Source organism: Ctenocephalides felis, unplaced genomic scaffold, assembly GCF_003426905.1.
Source record: "Ctenocephalides felis isolate EL2017-DRISC unplaced genomic scaffold, ASM342690v1 CF-g0.4_SCAFFOLD_01886, whole genome shotgun sequence".
Taxonomy (NCBI): Eukaryota; Metazoa; Arthropoda; class Insecta; order Siphonaptera; family Pulicidae; genus Ctenocephalides; species Ctenocephalides felis.
The window spans coordinates 5604695-5623820 of NW_020538040.1; the positions used below are offsets into that span (position 1 = coordinate 5604695).

At 26.7% G+C, this 19126-nt stretch overlaps 2 protein-coding genes across 4 annotated transcripts in view; both read right to left on the minus strand.

The window, feature by feature from the left end:
- Positions 1 to 578: 578 nt before the first annotated feature.
- LOC113378536 (putative serine protease F56F10.1) overlaps positions 579 to 19126 on the minus strand; it is a 51844-nt gene continuing 33296 nt past the window's right edge. Inside the window, exons 2-10 of the mRNA XM_026619082.1 lie at positions 6015 to 6196; positions 5834 to 5944; positions 5647 to 5771; positions 3492 to 3627; positions 3257 to 3407; positions 2052 to 2220; positions 1684 to 1822; positions 982 to 1151; positions 579 to 697 (exon numbers count right to left, since the gene is read on the minus strand). Of these exons, the coding sequence (XP_026474867.1) occupies positions 579 to 697; positions 982 to 1151; positions 1684 to 1822; positions 2052 to 2220; positions 3257 to 3407; positions 3492 to 3627; positions 5647 to 5771; positions 5834 to 5944; positions 6015 to 6196 (1302 nt within the window). The remainder of the gene's footprint in view (positions 698 to 981; positions 1152 to 1683; positions 1823 to 2051; positions 2221 to 3256; positions 3408 to 3491; positions 3628 to 5646; positions 5772 to 5833; positions 5945 to 6014; positions 6197 to 19126) is intronic.
- On the minus strand, positions 9088 to 18605 carry LOC113378551 (40S ribosomal protein S5). Of its 3 annotated transcripts, none has more exons than XM_026619101.1 (5): positions 18514 to 18605; positions 18127 to 18274; positions 17455 to 17676; positions 13544 to 13759; positions 9088 to 9252 (listed from the first exon to the last, which is right to left on the minus strand). In XM_026619101.1, exons 2-5 carry the CDS (start codon positions 18268 to 18270, stop codon positions 9184 to 9186), a joined length of 651 nt encoding a protein of 216 aa, XP_026474886.1. In that variant the 5' UTR covers positions 18271 to 18274; positions 18514 to 18605; the 3' UTR covers positions 9088 to 9183. The 3 variants fall into 3 exon arrangements, with proteins under 3 accessions (XP_026474886.1, XP_026474885.1, XP_026474887.1); XM_026619100.1 differs by having other exon boundaries at positions 18462 to 18556; XM_026619102.1 differs by lacking the exon at positions 18514 to 18605 and adding an exon at positions 18357 to 18464.

Below are 19126 nucleotides of genomic sequence, written 5' to 3' on the forward strand. Positions count from 1 at the left end.
ATAATGAAATTATCTATAAATCAAAATATCACAATGTGTAACTGTTGGAACAAAATTATATAGAAAAAAATCATTAAACATTGCAATTTCAATCTACCTAAGGCGTCGATATCGTTTTTGTGTAAACGCTTTGGTTTATATTTATATTTAATTTGTTTAAATTAATTTAAATATATTAATATTATCATATATCATTAGAAAAGCTGTTTAAATTATCTATAAATCAGTATATATCGTTTCGAACGAAATTAAGTTAAAAAAATGTTTAATCATTATTATCAAACACTGACGTCATTTTTGGTAAACTAATATGTCTGCTAACTAATAATTTGTTTTCACATGTATATATTATTATATATCATTAGAAAGCTAATAAAATTACCCAAAAAACTGTATATAACAATATGTAACTGTTGGAACAAAATTATATAAAAATATTTCGTTAAACTTTGGCGCCAGGCGCCTACATTATCTTAGCTTCAAGGTTTTTGATTTATATTTATATTTATTTTGTTAAAATTTAATTAAATATATTAACATGATTATATATCACTAGAAAGCTAATTAAATTATCTAACCTATGAATCATTATTGTTTAACCACTTTTTGATCAACTGCCCTACAAACTGTCTCGCTTGTTTCAATTGAGGCAAATCAGAGTCCCTTGCTGGGTACACATTTGCACAATGTGCAGTACCTAATGTAAAAATTAAATTACTTTAGATTTGTTTGTTTGAAATATAAAACCATAAGTTATTAAGCTATTCATTATGTACGTTTCGACACCGTATGTGTGCCATCATTATATTTTCTTAGTTCTAACCACCTATGTGTTTTATTCCTTTGCTGTTTAGTAATTTTAATTATAATTTTCTTTCAATTTGTAGCTTACTGTATATGATATATTAGTACAATATGTCCAAAAGTATGAATGTAGTTTACCACTGCAATTTTTATTTTATATTGCTGAATAAATATTACCTTTGATATAAACAGCAGGACTTTCCTTCCTCATCGACTTTGTGATTCCGAGTGCATGCCAAGGATCGATGGAACCATGCACGAATACAATTCTAGTCGTCGGAATATTTAGGGCTCCGTATATTATATTTGTACGCTCCACTGCTTTCTCTAGATTGTCCATTGAGTATCTAATGTAAAAAAAATAGACATAAATATCAAAGTACTTATAAAAGCTTAATTGATGAAAAGTGATTGAAGTAAATTTTAAAGACACTTTTTATACTTATCTTTGTAGTTTAGTTATTTTATATAATCTATATATCTTATTATATATCATTAGAAAGCTTAATTAATTATCTATAAATCTGTATATAACAATGTATTATTCTTGAAACAAAATTATGTTCAAAAATGTTTAAACTTTAAAATCAAAATGACGTTTCACCGGTTGCATGTTTTTATATAAACGTTTCTTTTATTATAAATATTTAAAATATAACAATAATATTATACATTACTAAAAATGTAATATACTTACCTATAAATCTGTATATAACAATTTATAAAGTTTCTAACAAAATTATATAAAGATTGATAATAATTGTAACTTTTATGTTTTATTTTCGCGACATAAAACTAGTTGTCTTTAAGAAATGTATTATAATAAATATTAAATTTAAACTTATATTCCTATAATTTGGTATCAAAAGCGATATTTACCTCAATCCAAAAATATCTTTGCACTTTTGGATAAAGAAGTCAACAGGAAAATGTTTTCCAAATATATTATTCTTATCGCTTTGTGAACTTGTTTGAAAGAAACCAAATTGTGTGCATGTTTGGTACATCCATTGTCGACCTAATAATAAAATAAAATATCATAGTATAAATACTTCTATATATAATAATAGCTTATATATATTTAATAATAGCTTAATTTTATATATTAAAAAGAATGTCTTCGAGCCAAGTTTCATATAACTTTAAAAAGTACACTAAAGTTTGGGAAGATGGCTTTGTAAATTATTTTCGTTACATTTGAAATTTTATTGCAATATATTAATTATATTTATATATTATATTACTACCTCCTTCATCCATTTCACTGTCCCAAGATGTATTCCTCAACTTATTAATCATATTATCGTATTTGTAATCCAAACATTTCTCATCGGTGGCATTTAATATTAAAGAATTAACTTCTGCAAGGCGATCCAAAAGTGTTCCAATGGCTTCGTTCACCATGATGTCACAAAGCTAAAAATAAATGAATTAAAAAATGTCTTCAGTAAAAAACATAAAAGATAAAAGATGGATTAATATTTGAGTACATATTTAAATATTTATATTATATTTTATATTAAAAATGTAAACATGTATATTTAAGGGAGTATTCTACTGTAGAGCCATGAATTTCGCCCGGTTTTTGAAGCGCTGTATAAAGGAAACAAATAATATATTTATTATCGATTTTTTTATCATTTGTTTATTGATATTTTATTATTACATAAAAAAATTATTTAAAAAAAATAATTAAAATTCACAAAGTTATGAGCAGTCAAAGTGGGGGTTCCCAAAAAAAGAGGGTGTCCTGGCGTACATGATTCTAACCCTCCTGGTGATTTGAAACATAAAAAATATATGGATTCTTAACTATAATAGATGCCGCTATCGTATGAACCTTGAATAAGTTAAAAAAAAATTTTTTGTTTGAATGGCAGCAGTTTGAAAAAAAAATTAGTTTTTTTCATGTTTTTTCTACAATTCTGAATTTTTTAAAAATACTAAATGAAAAGTTATAGTTTTGGGCAAGGTCCATACGATAAACCGGTGTATAGAGAAGATCCTCTCCAAATTTGAAGTAAATCAGTTCATTAGAACTCGAGATATCCTTACCGCCAGCTCGAAAAAAGTAGTTCCGAGAAAAACGCGTTCAAAGTTTTGAGACAAGTCGGACCCGAACCGAGGCCACGTCACTAAAACGGCTATAACTCAGGAAATAATAATAATTTTGAAAAATCCTTTCAATGACATATTTTTGAATAACTAAACTTTGAAAATATGAAAAAAAAAATTTTTCAATTTTTTCAAAATTCTACAGTAGAATACCCCCTTAATAAAGCAATTGAATAAGTAGTTGTATTATATAAAGATAAAAAGTGAATCGTTTAATTAATTAATCATTTAATTTCTATTCAATCTATCTATCTATATTTAATCAAAATCTGATTTCAATTAGTAAAGTAAGATCAATATTTTATGCATACAATATATACTTATATGATTATCTTACCGTATCAATAGTAATATTAGAAGTACCATCTTTACTCATTCTATTATTTTTATTATATTGAACAATATCACCAAAATTATTTGCTAACATTTCAAATAAATTACTAATGTCTAAAGAGTTGTCCACATTACTCTCTATCGGGTCACACAGTCTAAAATACAAATAATAATAAATACAAACAAATGATAAATAAAACACATAGTTTTATACTGATGATGAAGTTTGTTATTCGCACCTGAATTTTTCATCCAGAGATCTCATCCCGATCATGTGTTTCATTGAAATCTCCAATTGTTTCGTTCCATTCTTGACAGCCTCCACGCATTTATCACTGTGAGTAGCTAGGGAATCTTTTACTACCACATAAAATTCTAAAATATAAAAGTTAATTGTAATTTACTAATTTTATTTATATATATATATATATATATATATATTTGGGGTCCTTAGCGCCCGCATGCAACTTTTTTTCTAGCGCCCCCCCCCCCTATTAATTTTAACTGTTCTAACAGTTTATCATTAAAATTATATAAATATTTACATATTTTCTAAAAATTAATTTTTAATTATTCTGGATTTAGTAGGTACATAAAAAATTAGATATAATTTAAAAGCGTATAAAATATATTGATTTTAACTTTATTTAGAAACTCGAAGCGATTCGCGGGTTTAGTGTAATTAAATATTTTTAAATTTTCAATTATTTTTAACGTAAGTGAAATATTAATGTTTGGGTTTTAAAACATTTTCTTATTTATTATGCGATTTATTCTATTGAGCAAATCATGCCAAGAGAGTTAAAAAAAAACTAGCTTTTCATTTTCAATCATAGCACTCGTATTTCATGTTGAATTTTTAAAATTTGAATTTAATTTAAGTTTTTATCATTTACAATATCCAAAATTTCGCCGAATTGTATTCATCCTTGCTTTCTCGTCATATCCATAGTATCAGTTTGTTGTTCTAAAGTTCAACATATTTTAGAAGTATTGTCCAAAAATCAGTAAAAAATGCAAAGAAATTACACATTTCTTGAAATATATAAAACTTGTTATATTTGAATAATAATGTAATAATTCTGCATAGTTGATAATTATTAAATTTAGAGTATGGACACCACTAGGTATAAAAAAAGCCTTAAGATTTTCCTTCCAAAGTAAATTTTGCTTCCATTTTTTCATATTTGTTCCATTTCCATAACCCTAACCACGCATGTTTTGCAGGTTTGTGCTTATGGAATTGAACACTAGATAATTTCTTTTTCGATTCCACCGTAACTTCAAAAAAAAAATGAATAAGTAGATTAAGCCATAAACAGAGCTGTTATTTACTAATTTGCATAGTTATTAATCGGTTAATTGTTCCTACTGATATCACATTGCAACAAAATAAATATGCTTTTTGTCTCCGTATCCCTAGTTAAGTTAGGCTGTTTATTATAATTTAGTAAGTATTCTAGATTTTATATAAATTCTAGATTCCAGATTTTCTATAAAAAACTATAGATATTATATTAAAAATTTAATTTCCGAAACTCGTTTTGGCGCCCCCTAAGGCGTGCGCCCGCATTTTTTGCATGCATCGCATGCAAGGCAGGACCGGCCCTGTATATGTAAATATATATACTAGCAAACCCGACGAACTCTGTTTCGCCACCAGATGGTTTCGTTAGAAAGATGAAGAAATTATTTGTTTGTTTTATATTTGAAAAGGAAAAATTTGATTTTATTATACAACAGTAACGAATTTATTGCGATTACAAAAATGAAGTGTTCTTTAGTTGAACTTCTCTAAGTAAATGAAAGTGAATCCGCAAATTATCCGTTTTATTGAAGTGCTCTTTGGTAAACCACATTTTTTGTTTTTTGGTCTGACGTTAAACAAACAAAGCGGATGGTTTCCCAACTCGTAAACAGGCAACGTATAACTGCTTATGTGAAAAACAATGATTTTCTAAATAATCTATTTGAAATTTATCCCGCAAACACTAAGCGATTGGCCTTGAGACTTGCTATTGCGAACGCAAGGCGAACTGGAAATTGCAATCGTTTGAAGTCAAACGGAAGACCAGTCGGAATCATTGGTATGTCACCGAATCGCCAGCAATTTTTTATTGAATGGTGAAATTCAGTGCGTGTACATCATTATTCTTTGCGGCAAGAATTGAGCTCGTTGACTTAACCAAGCATAATTCTGATAATTCTCACTAATGTCATTACTCGAATTTTTAATTACGATGCATGAAGTTCCACTAATTTTCTTAGCTATAAACCTTGCGGAGCCCGAGACATTTCCAACGAATGCAAAATTGTCGAAATCGGTTCGTGCGTTCTGGAGTTATTTCGTCAGGAAGGAAAACCCGACTTATTTTTATATATATAGAAGATTACCTTTGAAATCGACAGCAGCCAGCAAAGGTGCACTTGAAGAAACAGCCCCATGTACCAGATGTGGATATTTTTCTCGAACCCAAGCAGCTAAAGTTCCCGCATAAGAGCATCCAAAAACAATCCACCTTTGTAACAATAATAATATTTACAATATATTCTTTTCTTCAAATATATATTTAATACTTACTTTGGTGCGCCTGAAAATCCACATTTCTCGTTCATGGCCTGAATAAAGGATGCTAAATCAGCCAAGGCTTGTTCGCTGTTCAGATATATAAGATTTTTGGTACCGAGATCACTGAAAAATAAAATAATACTTATTATGTATAAAGTATTTAATGCATATTATGATAAAATATCTTATTTACCTTGTAGGATGACTCTTTCCATAATATCGATGTTCCAATTGAAAGCATAAAGCGTTAAACTGTTTTGCATACTCAATCCATTGTCCTTCGACCATCCATTTATTGGTAATGGGTACTTCTCCACCGATCATCAGAAAAACTGGACCTCCTGGTTTGTAGAACTGGTCATTCGTAAAATATCTCTACAAAAGAAAAATAAATAGGAAAATTTATGATCAATTTTAAATATATTGAATTGCTGTATAATTCTATATTAATACTAAAAACTATAATTATCTCCTTTAAATTTACAATCTATAAAAATATCCTACAATTATATTATTAATTAAAAATCATTGAAAAGTAAAAAAATTAATTTTATATTTTGGTTAAACAATCACAATTATTAATTTATAAATATCACAATATTTAGTATGTTTTTTCTTCTACATTAGAAAATAAAAAAATACGTTTATTATCTGCTATAATTCAATTATCTATTATTACCTGTTTCCACGTCCCATTTTCAATCGTGTTAAAATGATCCAACTTCTGTTCGAACCATTGCTCGGGTGGTAAAATCTGTCCATTAACAAATCCACTTAAAAATATAAAAAACACAATTAGTTTTAACATTTTGCTTCTACGATATGTCTGGTTATAAAGCTTTGTAAAGAATGCAAAAGAATTGTTATTTGAGATATAGTTTGGCAAAAAAATACTGATGTTTATCTAGGCTAATTATTTTATTGCATTGCAAGAGAAATATGTTAGGTTATAAAAGAAATAAAAGTGTTTAAACAGGATTTGTTTGGTAGATAAGAAGTTATTGCATTTAATAAGTATATTGTAGTATTTATGTACCCACCTTTTTCAACCACATATTGTTTAAATCACCATTATTAAATTAAATTGTAATTTTGTAACATTTTGTTGAGTTCAAATCAAGGATTCATCAAACTGTCAAAATGTTGTAAATCCTTCAACAAATATCTCATTCACTATAACTTATATTATTATTCCTTTACACTTATTATTAACACATTTCTACAGTTAATTACACTTATAACCACAAAAAGTTATTAAACAGTTTATTTTATTTATATAAGGATGTTTTTAAAATGTCTCGGTTCGGTTCGTTACGCCTCGTGTTGACCAATCGTAAACGAGGATAATAGTGGTGGGCAAATGTACATAATTCGTTTCGACAGTTGGGTTTTAAAATACAAATTTGTTAAGAAAATTGTTATATATATATGGTAATAATTTATCAAATATACTATTATATATTATGCATTGTTAATAAAATTATCTATAAATCTGTATATAACAATTTATAAGGTTTAAGGCAATCCGTATATAACGTTTAATAACTTTGTGGACAAAAATTAAATTAGAGAAATATTCGAAGTTTAAAATTTAGTATCTACTTATTATCCATTGATGGATTTCATTGGTTCAGTTTTTTTACATTTAGTATTATTTTGTTAAAAATTTTATATATTCCTATTTATTTTGATATTTTAGTATTATTTTGCTAAACAGTCTATAAAATTATCTATGAATTTGTATACAACAATTGATAACTGTCGGAACAAAATTATATAAAGATAATAAATTAAACTTTGAAATTAAAATCTTTGTAAGACTCTCATATCGTTTTAGCTTCAATGCTTTGGTTTATATTTATATTTATTTTGTTTAAATTTAATTAAATTTATTAACATTATTATATACCATTAGAAAGCTAATTAAATTATCTAAAAATCTGTATATAATATGTTAAATCATTTGAAACAAAATTGTATATAAAGAAATATTCCTACATATGTACTGATGATGATAAAACGTCCGCTTTTCTGGTTACATTAGTTTATATTTCTATCAATTTTTTAAATAATTTGTTCAAACTTGTATACGTTACTATATATCATTCAAAAAGTAGATAAAATTATATATAAGTCTGTATATAACAATTTGTAACCTTTGGAACAAAATTATATAAAAATAATTAGTTAAAATTTGCAACTAAAATCTTCCTAACTAAGAGTCCCATATTGTTTTAGCTTCAAGGCTTTATTTATATTTGTAATTATTTTGTTTCAATTTCATTAAATATATTAACATTATTATATATTATTAGAAAGCTATCTAAATTGTATGTAATTATGTGTATAAAAATTATAAACTCTTGAAATAAAATATTCCATGAAAAATTATTTAATCCACATTATATATCAAATTTTATTTTCAATTCGCTTGGTTTAGTAATTTGCATTCTTAATCTAAGTTAAACATAAAAATAGTTTAATTAATTTTCTTAACACACTTTCGCATATAATACACATCATAAACATTAATTTAAAGATAACACCTGTTACCTAAATATTTAAGATAATCTGAATTTCATTTACCGCATTTAAAAGATTAAGTCCCTAAATTAATTTCATATAATTATTAACTCTTATGTACGATATTTGAAAGACCTACTTTTAAGTCATTGTACACAAAAACATATTAATCTGAAATTAAAAAATATATATATTAAAATTTGATATATTCAATGTTCATGCATTTAATTTAAGAATGATTGAAAATGCTCTTATAACCAGTGTTCTAAATTTTTAAGAAAAAAATTGCATTACAAACTAATTATGTAATAAAATTAGTATTAATTGTGCTAACGCATTAATTTCAAATTACATCATTTAAAACTATTCGTAGTTACTAAAAAAAAACTGCAATAAATTTTATTGTCAATGAAAAAAAATATATATATTTCATACACATAAAATTTGAGCATTTAGAATCGTTTTCAATTCAATTTCATAAAATGAAAACGTTTTACCCAAATTTTGTAAGAACCTCTATTTTTTGGAGTATTTTTTACTTCAATTGTGTGCTGTCCTTCGAGGCTCAAACCATGAAGATCAGGAATTAAATATTTCACACGCATTATTTTGTTTCACATTTTTCTTTAACATGTACTTGATTCCTGAATGCTTAAACTTATTTGTAATTTTAATCCAACAACAAACACTGAAAGAAAAAGTAGCCTTATTCTAAATCTTATTTTATAAAAAATAAAACCCTATTGTATATTTTTAGCTTTTATTTAACTGCACCAAAGAAAGATACAAAACCAATCGTAAACCCCTTCTGGTAACAGCTTAGATATATATAAAAATGTTTATCGGTTAGACTTGGCTACTCTTTCTAACTCATCTTTCTTCTTAATGGCGTATGAATTTGATGATCCCTGGAAGAAAAAAAATAGCGATAAATATCAGCGTACAACTTAAGCAATCTTAATTTTTATAAAGAATGTTAGTAATAAGTTAATTGTGTTGTTTTTACACGTTCCAAGAACAATGGTTATTTTTACAGAACCACATTCTAGGATAGGGTGCAAAATTTTGATATAGTCCATAAGCGAAACTGAAATGGCTCTAGGAGACACCAAGTCAGCATTTGAAAGGACAACTGGAACTAAAATTAGCAACTCAACTGCCTATTGTTGATTTTTTTGTATTATAGTCTTTCCCTATATCAATTAATTTCTTGTATTAATTTTTATCTCCACCTTTTTCTTTCTCCTTATATCTATGTCTTTCATATTTGATTCTATTTTTTTTTCAATTTGTTTTTAATATGTATTCATTTTTCATTTTTTAGAACATAAAAGAAGTCTACTGACAAATACATTTAGAAACTTATTTTGAAAAAAAATTTAAACTCAAGAAATAAAAACTGACAAATTTATATTTAAATTTATTATATTCAATTACTCTACTGGAAAATATAAAAAAAAAAATAAGAATGACAGTTTAAAAAAACTCTACTGATGAGCAAATTCGGAATTTATTGATAAAATTTCTTCAAAAAAAAAAAAAAAAGAATTCTACTGACGAGCAAATTCAAAAATTATTGATGAAAAAAATTAAAAAAAGGAACTCTACTGACGAGCAAATTTGGAAATTATCAATTTGTAAAAAAAGAACTCTAGAGATGAACAATTTCAGAAATTACTATTTTAAATTTACTATTTTAAATTACTATTTTTACTATAAAGTTAATTCAAGAAAAAGTCTACTGATGAGCAAATTCAACAATTTAATAAAAAGAAAGAATTCTACTGATGAGGCATTCCAAAAATGTATAAATGTACAATGCGTATTCTTAAATTAATAAAGAAATTTAGATAAAAAAAACTCTACTAACTATAAAAAATTTGGGAATGATTTATTTAGACAAAAAGAACTCTACTGGCAAAATGCCGAAATTTTTAGTTTGGAAAAAGAAGTCTACTGACTAGCAAATTTCGATACTATTGGTTTGAAAAAAAAAAACGAATAAGCAAATTTGAAAAAAAAAATTACTGATAACTAAATCCGAAAATTAGCGATAAGAAATTTATAAAAAAAAGGACTCTGCTGGCAAGCAAATTTAAAAATTTGCTTTTATTTTTAGCTTTTAAATATTAATTTTTATCTTGCTATTTTATCTCTGTCCCTTTTTATCTTCAAGTCTTTTATATTTATTTATGTCTCATCTATTAATATATGTTTTTATGTAGATTAAGATTTAAAGCTAGATTTAAGCCTCATTTAATTTTTAAACTTTTTTGTTTTGCACTTAATATATACTAATAAGTGAAAATATAAAATTGATAAAAATATATCAAATTCAAATATATTGATGAAATAAATAAAATTGTAGAAATGTTTGACAGACAGAAGAAAAATATTTAATAAACCTCGTGAAGGGTTGCTCAGTATTGATATAGAATTATTTCTCTTATTTGTCTTTATGTGTTCCATATCTATTAGATATATCTCTTTCAAATCTATATTTCAAATTTATCTTATTCACATCCATCTACGTATCTCATCTATCTTTCAAAACTACCTATTTCAAATCTATTTATCTCTTTCACATCAACTATATATTTGTGGCGATATCAAGCAGGCTGGTTTTTATTTGTAAAAAAACAATCGGACATGTCATGTATATTTTTGATATCGAAATATTTTTATAGTTAATAAATTTATATTTTTTTATTATGTTGGGAGTTTCTAATTAAATATATTATCATAATCATAACTACTCCCACATATTTAATGTTCATTAATTTGTTCAAATAAAGAGTCATCATAAAATGACCAAAAAAAAAATTATACAAATTTATTATATTGCAAAAATATCTATACTTATGAAATTGTTAAATTATATAGAATTTGTATTAATATTGACATGAGTGTTACCATTACCATTATACTGTGTAAAATAAATTTCTCTTTCGCATTTCTTTCAAATCTATCTAACTCTTCATCTCTTTCAAATCTATTTATATAGATTTCTTTCACTCTTATCATCCAACTCTTTCAAATCTATCGTTATCTTTCACATCTCTCTTTCAAATCTATCGATATCTGTTTCAAATCTTTATATAACTTTCAAATTTGTGTGTTTCGATCTCTTTCAAATCCATTTCTATCTCTTCAAAATCTATTTATTTCTATCTTTTTCAAATCTATTTCTATCTCTCCCGAATCTATTTTACCCTTATCTACCTCTCTTTTGCACCCTTATTTACCACTTCTGTTAAGTATCTTTAATTTACTGATTGAAGAAAGTTAATGAAAGAAAATTCTACTCTAGAAATGCTTGGAGGGATAAATAAAAGTATTTAAAGAGCTACCTAAAGGGTTGCTTATTGATATAGAATTTAAAATATGTAAAGGGGTACCTGAAATATTGGTTATTATTGATATAGATTTTTCTTTTTATTTATGTGTATCCCTTTCATATCTATCGATCTATCTCTCTTTCAAATTTATTTATCTATCTTTCAAACTTACCTAAGTTTGAAATTTTTATCTCGTTCACATCCATCTACCTAATCTATCTCTTATCTATTTTTCAAAACGAGATAAGTATCAGTTATTTATCTCTCAAATTAATATCTTTCACATCTATCGATCTCGATTTCACATTTATCTCTTTCAAATCTATATCTCTTTCAAATCTATCTATATCTCTTTCAAATCTATATCAATTTCTTTCACAACCATCTGTATTTTTGACATCCATCCATTTTGCTTTCATACCTGTATCTCTCTCACATCTATCTCTAAATCTATTTATCTCTTTAATCCATTTCAAATCCATTTATTTCTATTTTCAATCTATCTTTTTTTTATCTATTTCAAATCTATTTATTTATCTCTTTATCCTAAATCCATCATTATCTCTTTCACTCTTATTTATCTCCCTTTCACATCATCTATCTATATCTCTTTCAAATCTATCTATATCTCGTTCAAATCTATCTATATCTCGTTCAAATCTATATCAATTTCTTTCACAACCATCTGTATTTTTGACATTCATCCATCTCGCTTTCATATCTGTATATCTTTCACACGTATCTCTTTATCCATTTAAATCTATTTAATTATCTCTTTATTCATTTCAAATCTATTTATCTATCTATATCTGTTTCAAATCTATCTATCTATCACTTTTTCAAATTTATCTATCTATTTCTCTTTCAAATCTATGTATTGATCTATCTCTTTGAATCTATCTATCTAGATCTCTTTCAAAGATCTGTATCTTTTTGACATCCATCCATCCATCTTGCTCTCATATCTGTATCTCTCTCACATCTCATTATCTATTTTAAATCTATATCTCTATTTTAAATCTATTTATCTTTTTATCTATTTTAAATCTATTTCTAATTCTTTCAAATCTATATCTCTTTCAAATCTCTTTCACCCTTATCTATCTCTTTTGCACCTCTATTTACCACTTATTTATTGATAAGTATCACTAATTTATTGATGAAAAAGTTTATGAAATAAATAAAATTCTACTCTAGAAATGCTTCGTAGACCAAAAAAAACAGAAGTACTACCTGAAGGGTTGCTTATTATTGATATATAGATTTTTTTTTCATTTGTGTATCTCTTTCAAATCTATTGGTCTCTTTCAAATCTACCTATCTCTTTTGAATTTATTTATATCTCTTTCAAATCTACCTATCTCTTATTTATCTTCCAAAACCATCATCTTATCACTTATCTATCTCTCAAATTTATTTATCTTATTCACATCTATCCACCGCTTTTTTAGATTTATTTTTTTCTCTTAAATGTATTTATCTCTTTTTCAAATCTATCTATATCAATTTCTTTCACACCCATCTATTTGACATTGATCCGTCTAGCTTTCATATCTGTATCTCTTTCACATTTATCTTTTTATCTATTTTAAAAATAATAATTTATCTTTATCTATTCCAAATCTATCTTTCTTTCACTCTTTTTTATCTCTTTCTTTCACTCTTATTAATCTCCCTTTCACATCATCTATCTATATCTCTTTCAAATCTATCTATATTTCATTCACAACCATCCATCTATTTCTTCCACATCTATTTACTTCAAATTATCTCCGAACTATCTCTTTCACATCTAGCTACTCCGCTTTCACATACACATATCTATATCTTTTATTACAATCATCTATCCTTTACATCTTACCTTAGCAGCGTTGATAAGTTCATCAGCTACGCATTCGGCGATCGTCTTAATGTTCCTGAAGGCGGCCTCGCGAGCTCCGGTGCACAGCAGCCAGATGGCCTGGTTGACGCGACGCAGAGGAGACACGTCGACGGCCTGACGACGAACGGTGCCGGCGCGACCGATACGCGTAGAGTCTTCGCGGGGGCCTGAGTTTATGATGGCGGTTACCAAGATCTGGAAAAGATAATTAAATAGTTTGATAAGTATTAGATAATTGAAAGAAATTGTATCATAAGGTAGTAGAAAAGTAGTGTCATGAATATCAAATGTTTTCAAATAGATTATTGTAAATACTGAAACATTGTTCAATATTTATAAGAATTATATAAACTGAGTTGGAAAGTTGAAATTATTTGTTTAAAGTATATAAGTGAACTTTATAACTTTAGCCAGAATTAACCCTTTACGCTCCGTTGTCGGCTCCAGTTTAAGAATAAATATTTAACTAAAATAAACTGGCTTTATAAATAGGTATGTAAAAATAATAAGTAAAGTTTTTTTTTACAAAATTTCAGTAATATAATTATCATAATTTGCTTGCAAATAGTGTTCATTTTACACTTCACAGTAAAGTTCTTTTTATATTAAATTAGATGATAAATACATGCTATTTATACATGATTTAGTTTAAATTCTGGAGTGCTTGCCATGTCTTCCGAACCTAATACGACGCTTTTTCATACGTTTTTACTTAGGCTCGGGTGCGCATGGTGAGCGTTACGCCAATATTTTCAGTGTAAATTTATTATTTACTATTTATTAGTTTTCGGTTCTACTGTTATGAACAAAGTGTAAGTGATATTTTACCTTAAGGTAAATTTTACATAATTAAAAAGTTGATGATGGCCGTTACCAAGATCTAGAAAAGATAGGAAATAGTTTGATAAATAACATGAATGATTGAAAGAAGTTTGTTAGATGATAAAGAGGTAGTTAATTATAATAAATTAGTGGAATTTATGAGCGCTGGCGGTGTTGTCCGAACCTAACGGAAAGGTTTTTCGTATGTTTTTGCTTAGGCTCGGGTACGCACGGTGAGCGTTACGCCAATAATTTTTTAGAACAAATGTATGCAATTAGTTTTATTTTTCTGACTAGATGTAAGTGGCATTTTTTCTTAAGGCAAGCTGCCTCAATATACATACATACATACACACACACGGATATATATATATATATATATATATATATATATATATATATATAGATATAGATCTATATATATATATATATAGATATAGATCTATATATATATATAGATATAGATCTATATATATATATATATAGATATATATCTATATATATATATATATATATATATATATAAAGTGACTCTACTGACAACCAACATCAAATTATTTGTTTAACAACATAGAGCTATTCATGAATTAAATTGAAATGTTATTTTAGACACTTAGTTCTTTTAGAAGAACTTTCCTAACAAGCAGATTAAGACAAAGTTTGGAGAAAATTATTGGAGTAAAGAAACTCACTGAAAAACAAATGTAAAAAAATGTAAAACGTAACGACGGGCAAGACTATAAAGATAATGATAAAATAGTTTTTAAGAAGAAAAAAATAACTCTGATATGAGCAGTTTTGGAAATTATTGATCAGAAAATTTAAGAACTCTACTGTTGAGCAAATTCAGAAAATTGAACTACTGACAAGCAAATTAGATTTTATTGATAAATTGGAGAAAAAAATCTACTTATGAGCAATTCTGGAAATTGCTTAGAAATCTACTGGGGAGCTAGTTGAAATTTTTGATCTTAAGAAAAAACTTATACAATTCGGTAAAAAACTTGAAATCAAACTTGACCACAATAATCATTATTTAAAATGTAAGACCAACCAGCAAACAAAAAAAATCTAAAAGGTGACTAGAAAAAAGAACTCTACTGGCAAGGAAATTAAGAAAAAATGCAAATATTAGTTTAGAAAAAGAACTCTACTGACAAGCAAGTTATTTCAAGAAATTCAAGAAAAAGAACTGGACTTATGAGCAAGTAAAGAAGTTATTAGTTTGGAAATGAATGGAACTGTACTGACAAGCAAATTAAAAAAAATGTTTAGAAACAATTGATGGGCAAATTTGGAAAAAAGAATCTACCGACGGACATACATAGCAAAAAAAAAACTACTTAAGAGATTAATTTGAGTAAAAACTGGTTACTAAATGTAAAAATCATTAAAATTGTAAGAGAAAGAACTCTACTGATGAGCAAATTGAGAAATTATTTGTAAAATGTAAATGCAGATAAATGCAAATTTGTGTTTAAAAAAAAATTAAATGTGATATTAGACAGCGAAAGAATTCTAGTAAGAAGTAAAATAAGAGAATTGAACCAGGATTCACACTTGAAACAAAATTCTTTAAAAACTTCAAACTTCTGGAATATGAGTTTAAATTTATAAAGATAAACAAAAATTATTGTAATTAAATAGATTATAGATACACTTATCTGAAAAATCTGTTCGTACATATTTTAGGTTTTCATTGAAGGTAAACCAGAGTCTTCATCATTCCAAAAGGGCCAAAAAGTGAATTCAAAGAAAAAGGTCCAAAATAACTATTCTTAACAAGATATCTATGCAAACTAGTAAAAATAGTTATTTAAAAATTAGTATAAAAAAACAAGTAAAAAATGCCCACTTAAAATGTGGTTACATAACATGTTCTTAGATAAATGTTAAAAGAAATAAAGGTGAACCAAGTTAATAGATTGTAAAGATACAGTCATTAAAGGTTAGGTTTGCTCAGAGTCTAAAATTTTGATCAAAAACCTTGTCAAACAGTCTTTATGGAACGTAATATACATATTTAATAATGTATTACATACATAAATTTAAGAAGAACTATTAAACCGATGAAAAAAGTATTGAATATTGAGAAGTTTCAAATTAAATTTAATGACGTAATCTACAAAAACCTTTTGCAAATGGCTGAACAACTGTCAATAATTTTACAAATTGAACAAAAACTTTGCAATAATGAATGAATAAAATTATCCAGTATTTTTTCATATTTATCAAAAATAAATGTGTAAAACGTCCTTTATTATACCAGCAATAAAGAAAATCTTTCAAGTTTTAAATTAGATTTAAAAATAACCTAAAAAATTCAAAGTTATCCAAACAACTGTCAAATATTTCTACAATTTCAGCAAAACTTTTGCAACATTGCATCAATACAATAGTAATTGTATAGATTTATCAAAAAATAATTCATAAAACTCTTAAACCGGTATGAGCAAAAACCTTGCTAATTAAAAATTAAAATTAAATTTAATGACACAACCTAAAAATTAACTTAAAGATGGTTGAATTGTCAAATATAAATCTTACAATTTGAGCAAAAGCTTTGCAAAAATGTATTTATCCATTATTTCTTGGTATTTGTCAAAAATATGATCTATATAATGCTTTCTATTACCTGATTTAAAAGCAAATCAGTAATTAAATTAAACTCGTCAAGTTTTTTTGAGGTTATGTTAGGTTAAATTTAACTTAAAAACTTTAAAAATAAGTGAAAAAATAATAAATTTAAAAAAATAATAGAATTGAATAAATAATTTCAAAAGAGCACAATTAATGCTAAAAGGAGTTTAACAGTTTGTGTTGCAGTATGGTTCCAGATACATCGTTATTAAATAAACGTATATCCAGTTTTATTACAGCTTTTCTTCTAGTCCAAATGGGAAACCAAGTCGTCAATTGAAGTGACAGACACAGCACTATATTTGGACCAACCCAATAACTAAATAAAAATTTAGTTGCATACACCCTAGATACACTATCTTTTGACATTGTGCCATTTGGAGGTTACGTTATGTTTTACCATCAATTACAATGATTATTTTTATTACCTGTAATGGATTTTCTCCAGTAAGCAAATGAATGATTTCAAAAGCGTGCTTGACAATACGGATGGCCATCAATTTTTTGCCATTGTTACGTCCGTGCATCATCAGGGAGTTGGTCAGACGTTCTACGATGGGGCACTGGGCTTTGCGGAAACGCTTGGCAGCATATCTACCAGCAGAGTGGGGTAGATATTTGGCGTTCTTTTCTTTGACGGCGATGTAATCCTAAAAAAGAAATAATAGTCAGTAAAGTAATAATAAAATTAAATGATTAACTCTAAACTAGTAGTAATTGGATCAAGTCAATTGTAGAAATACTTTCCAAAGAAATATAATACGAATAAACTATAAGTCTAGGATTATATGTCATCATTAATATTGTCCATAAGCGAAACTATAATATCAATTGTATGCGATAAAATAGCATTTTAAAGGACTTATATAAAACCCAAACCCACTTGTGGCTATTTAAAAACTCGTTTGCAGTGGCCTACCCAACCTTTTTGACAAAAGCTTCTATTTTCAATCCATTATCAGAACCAGTTTTGTTCTAACTTTTGAATTATTAATTCTTAATTATTATTCAAAAGAAAAGCCATTAAGGAGTTAACTTGTTCAATCTTTTTCCCCAATAAAAACTTGTCGAACACCCAACACATCAATCAATTATCTTACCTGTAGTGACATATCAGAGACTTGTACATCATCACAACTCCACCGACCGAACAATTTGATTTCAGGGAGCTCCGCAGGCTGAGCAACAGGCTCCACATGGGCTGGGGCCATGTCCTCGTATGTTTCCATTTCTGTATCAGCCATTATACTAAAGGAAACACAATAAGTATTAGAATCACCCAAACACAACTCTTAATAACAAATACTTATATATAATAATGTATCAATACTTGTAAGTCAGTCTAACAAGTTGAGGTTATGTCGTGTACTACTATTACAAAAATGCCTATAGCAATGGCGGATCTATAATTTTATTTTCTAAGTCAATTACATACCGGTTCGTGTTTTATAGTTTATCACAAATTAACTGGCCATTGAAGAACTTACCGAAATTAATAAATACACAACACACGTCCACTCACATCGAACATGAACCGGAAAGGAAGGTACGAAACGTGTTGCCGCTGTTAACACTTGTGTTGGTGGGATTAAATGCAATGGCGGGAATGTGGGGTGATTTGAAATTTGAATTTGAGTTGAAATTGTAACCTGGAAAGTAGAATTATAACAATAATAATGAAATTGTGTATAGCTAATATGCTGTAGTGTATTACATAAATAAGTGTGTTTTATGTTTTATAACCTTGTGAATAATTTTATATAGGGAAAATGAGTGAATTCAAAAATTTAATGTCTAATTAGCCATTGTTGGTTACATTTTTTATCTACTACTTTTATGTATATTTTTATATACTGTTAGAAAGTTTATTAAGTTATCTTTAAATCTGTATATAACAATTTGTAACTGTTAGAACAAAATTATATAAAAATAATTCATTAAACTTTGACATGACATTTTGTTAGAAAGAAACGTAATGGCGGCAAAGTGACCAGATTTGAAATTTGAATTTGATACGATTTGAGTTAAAATTTGTAATTATGTTATCAATTTGTAGGTTTTTGTTTAGTAATGTTAGTAAATAGTATGAAAAAACTGTAT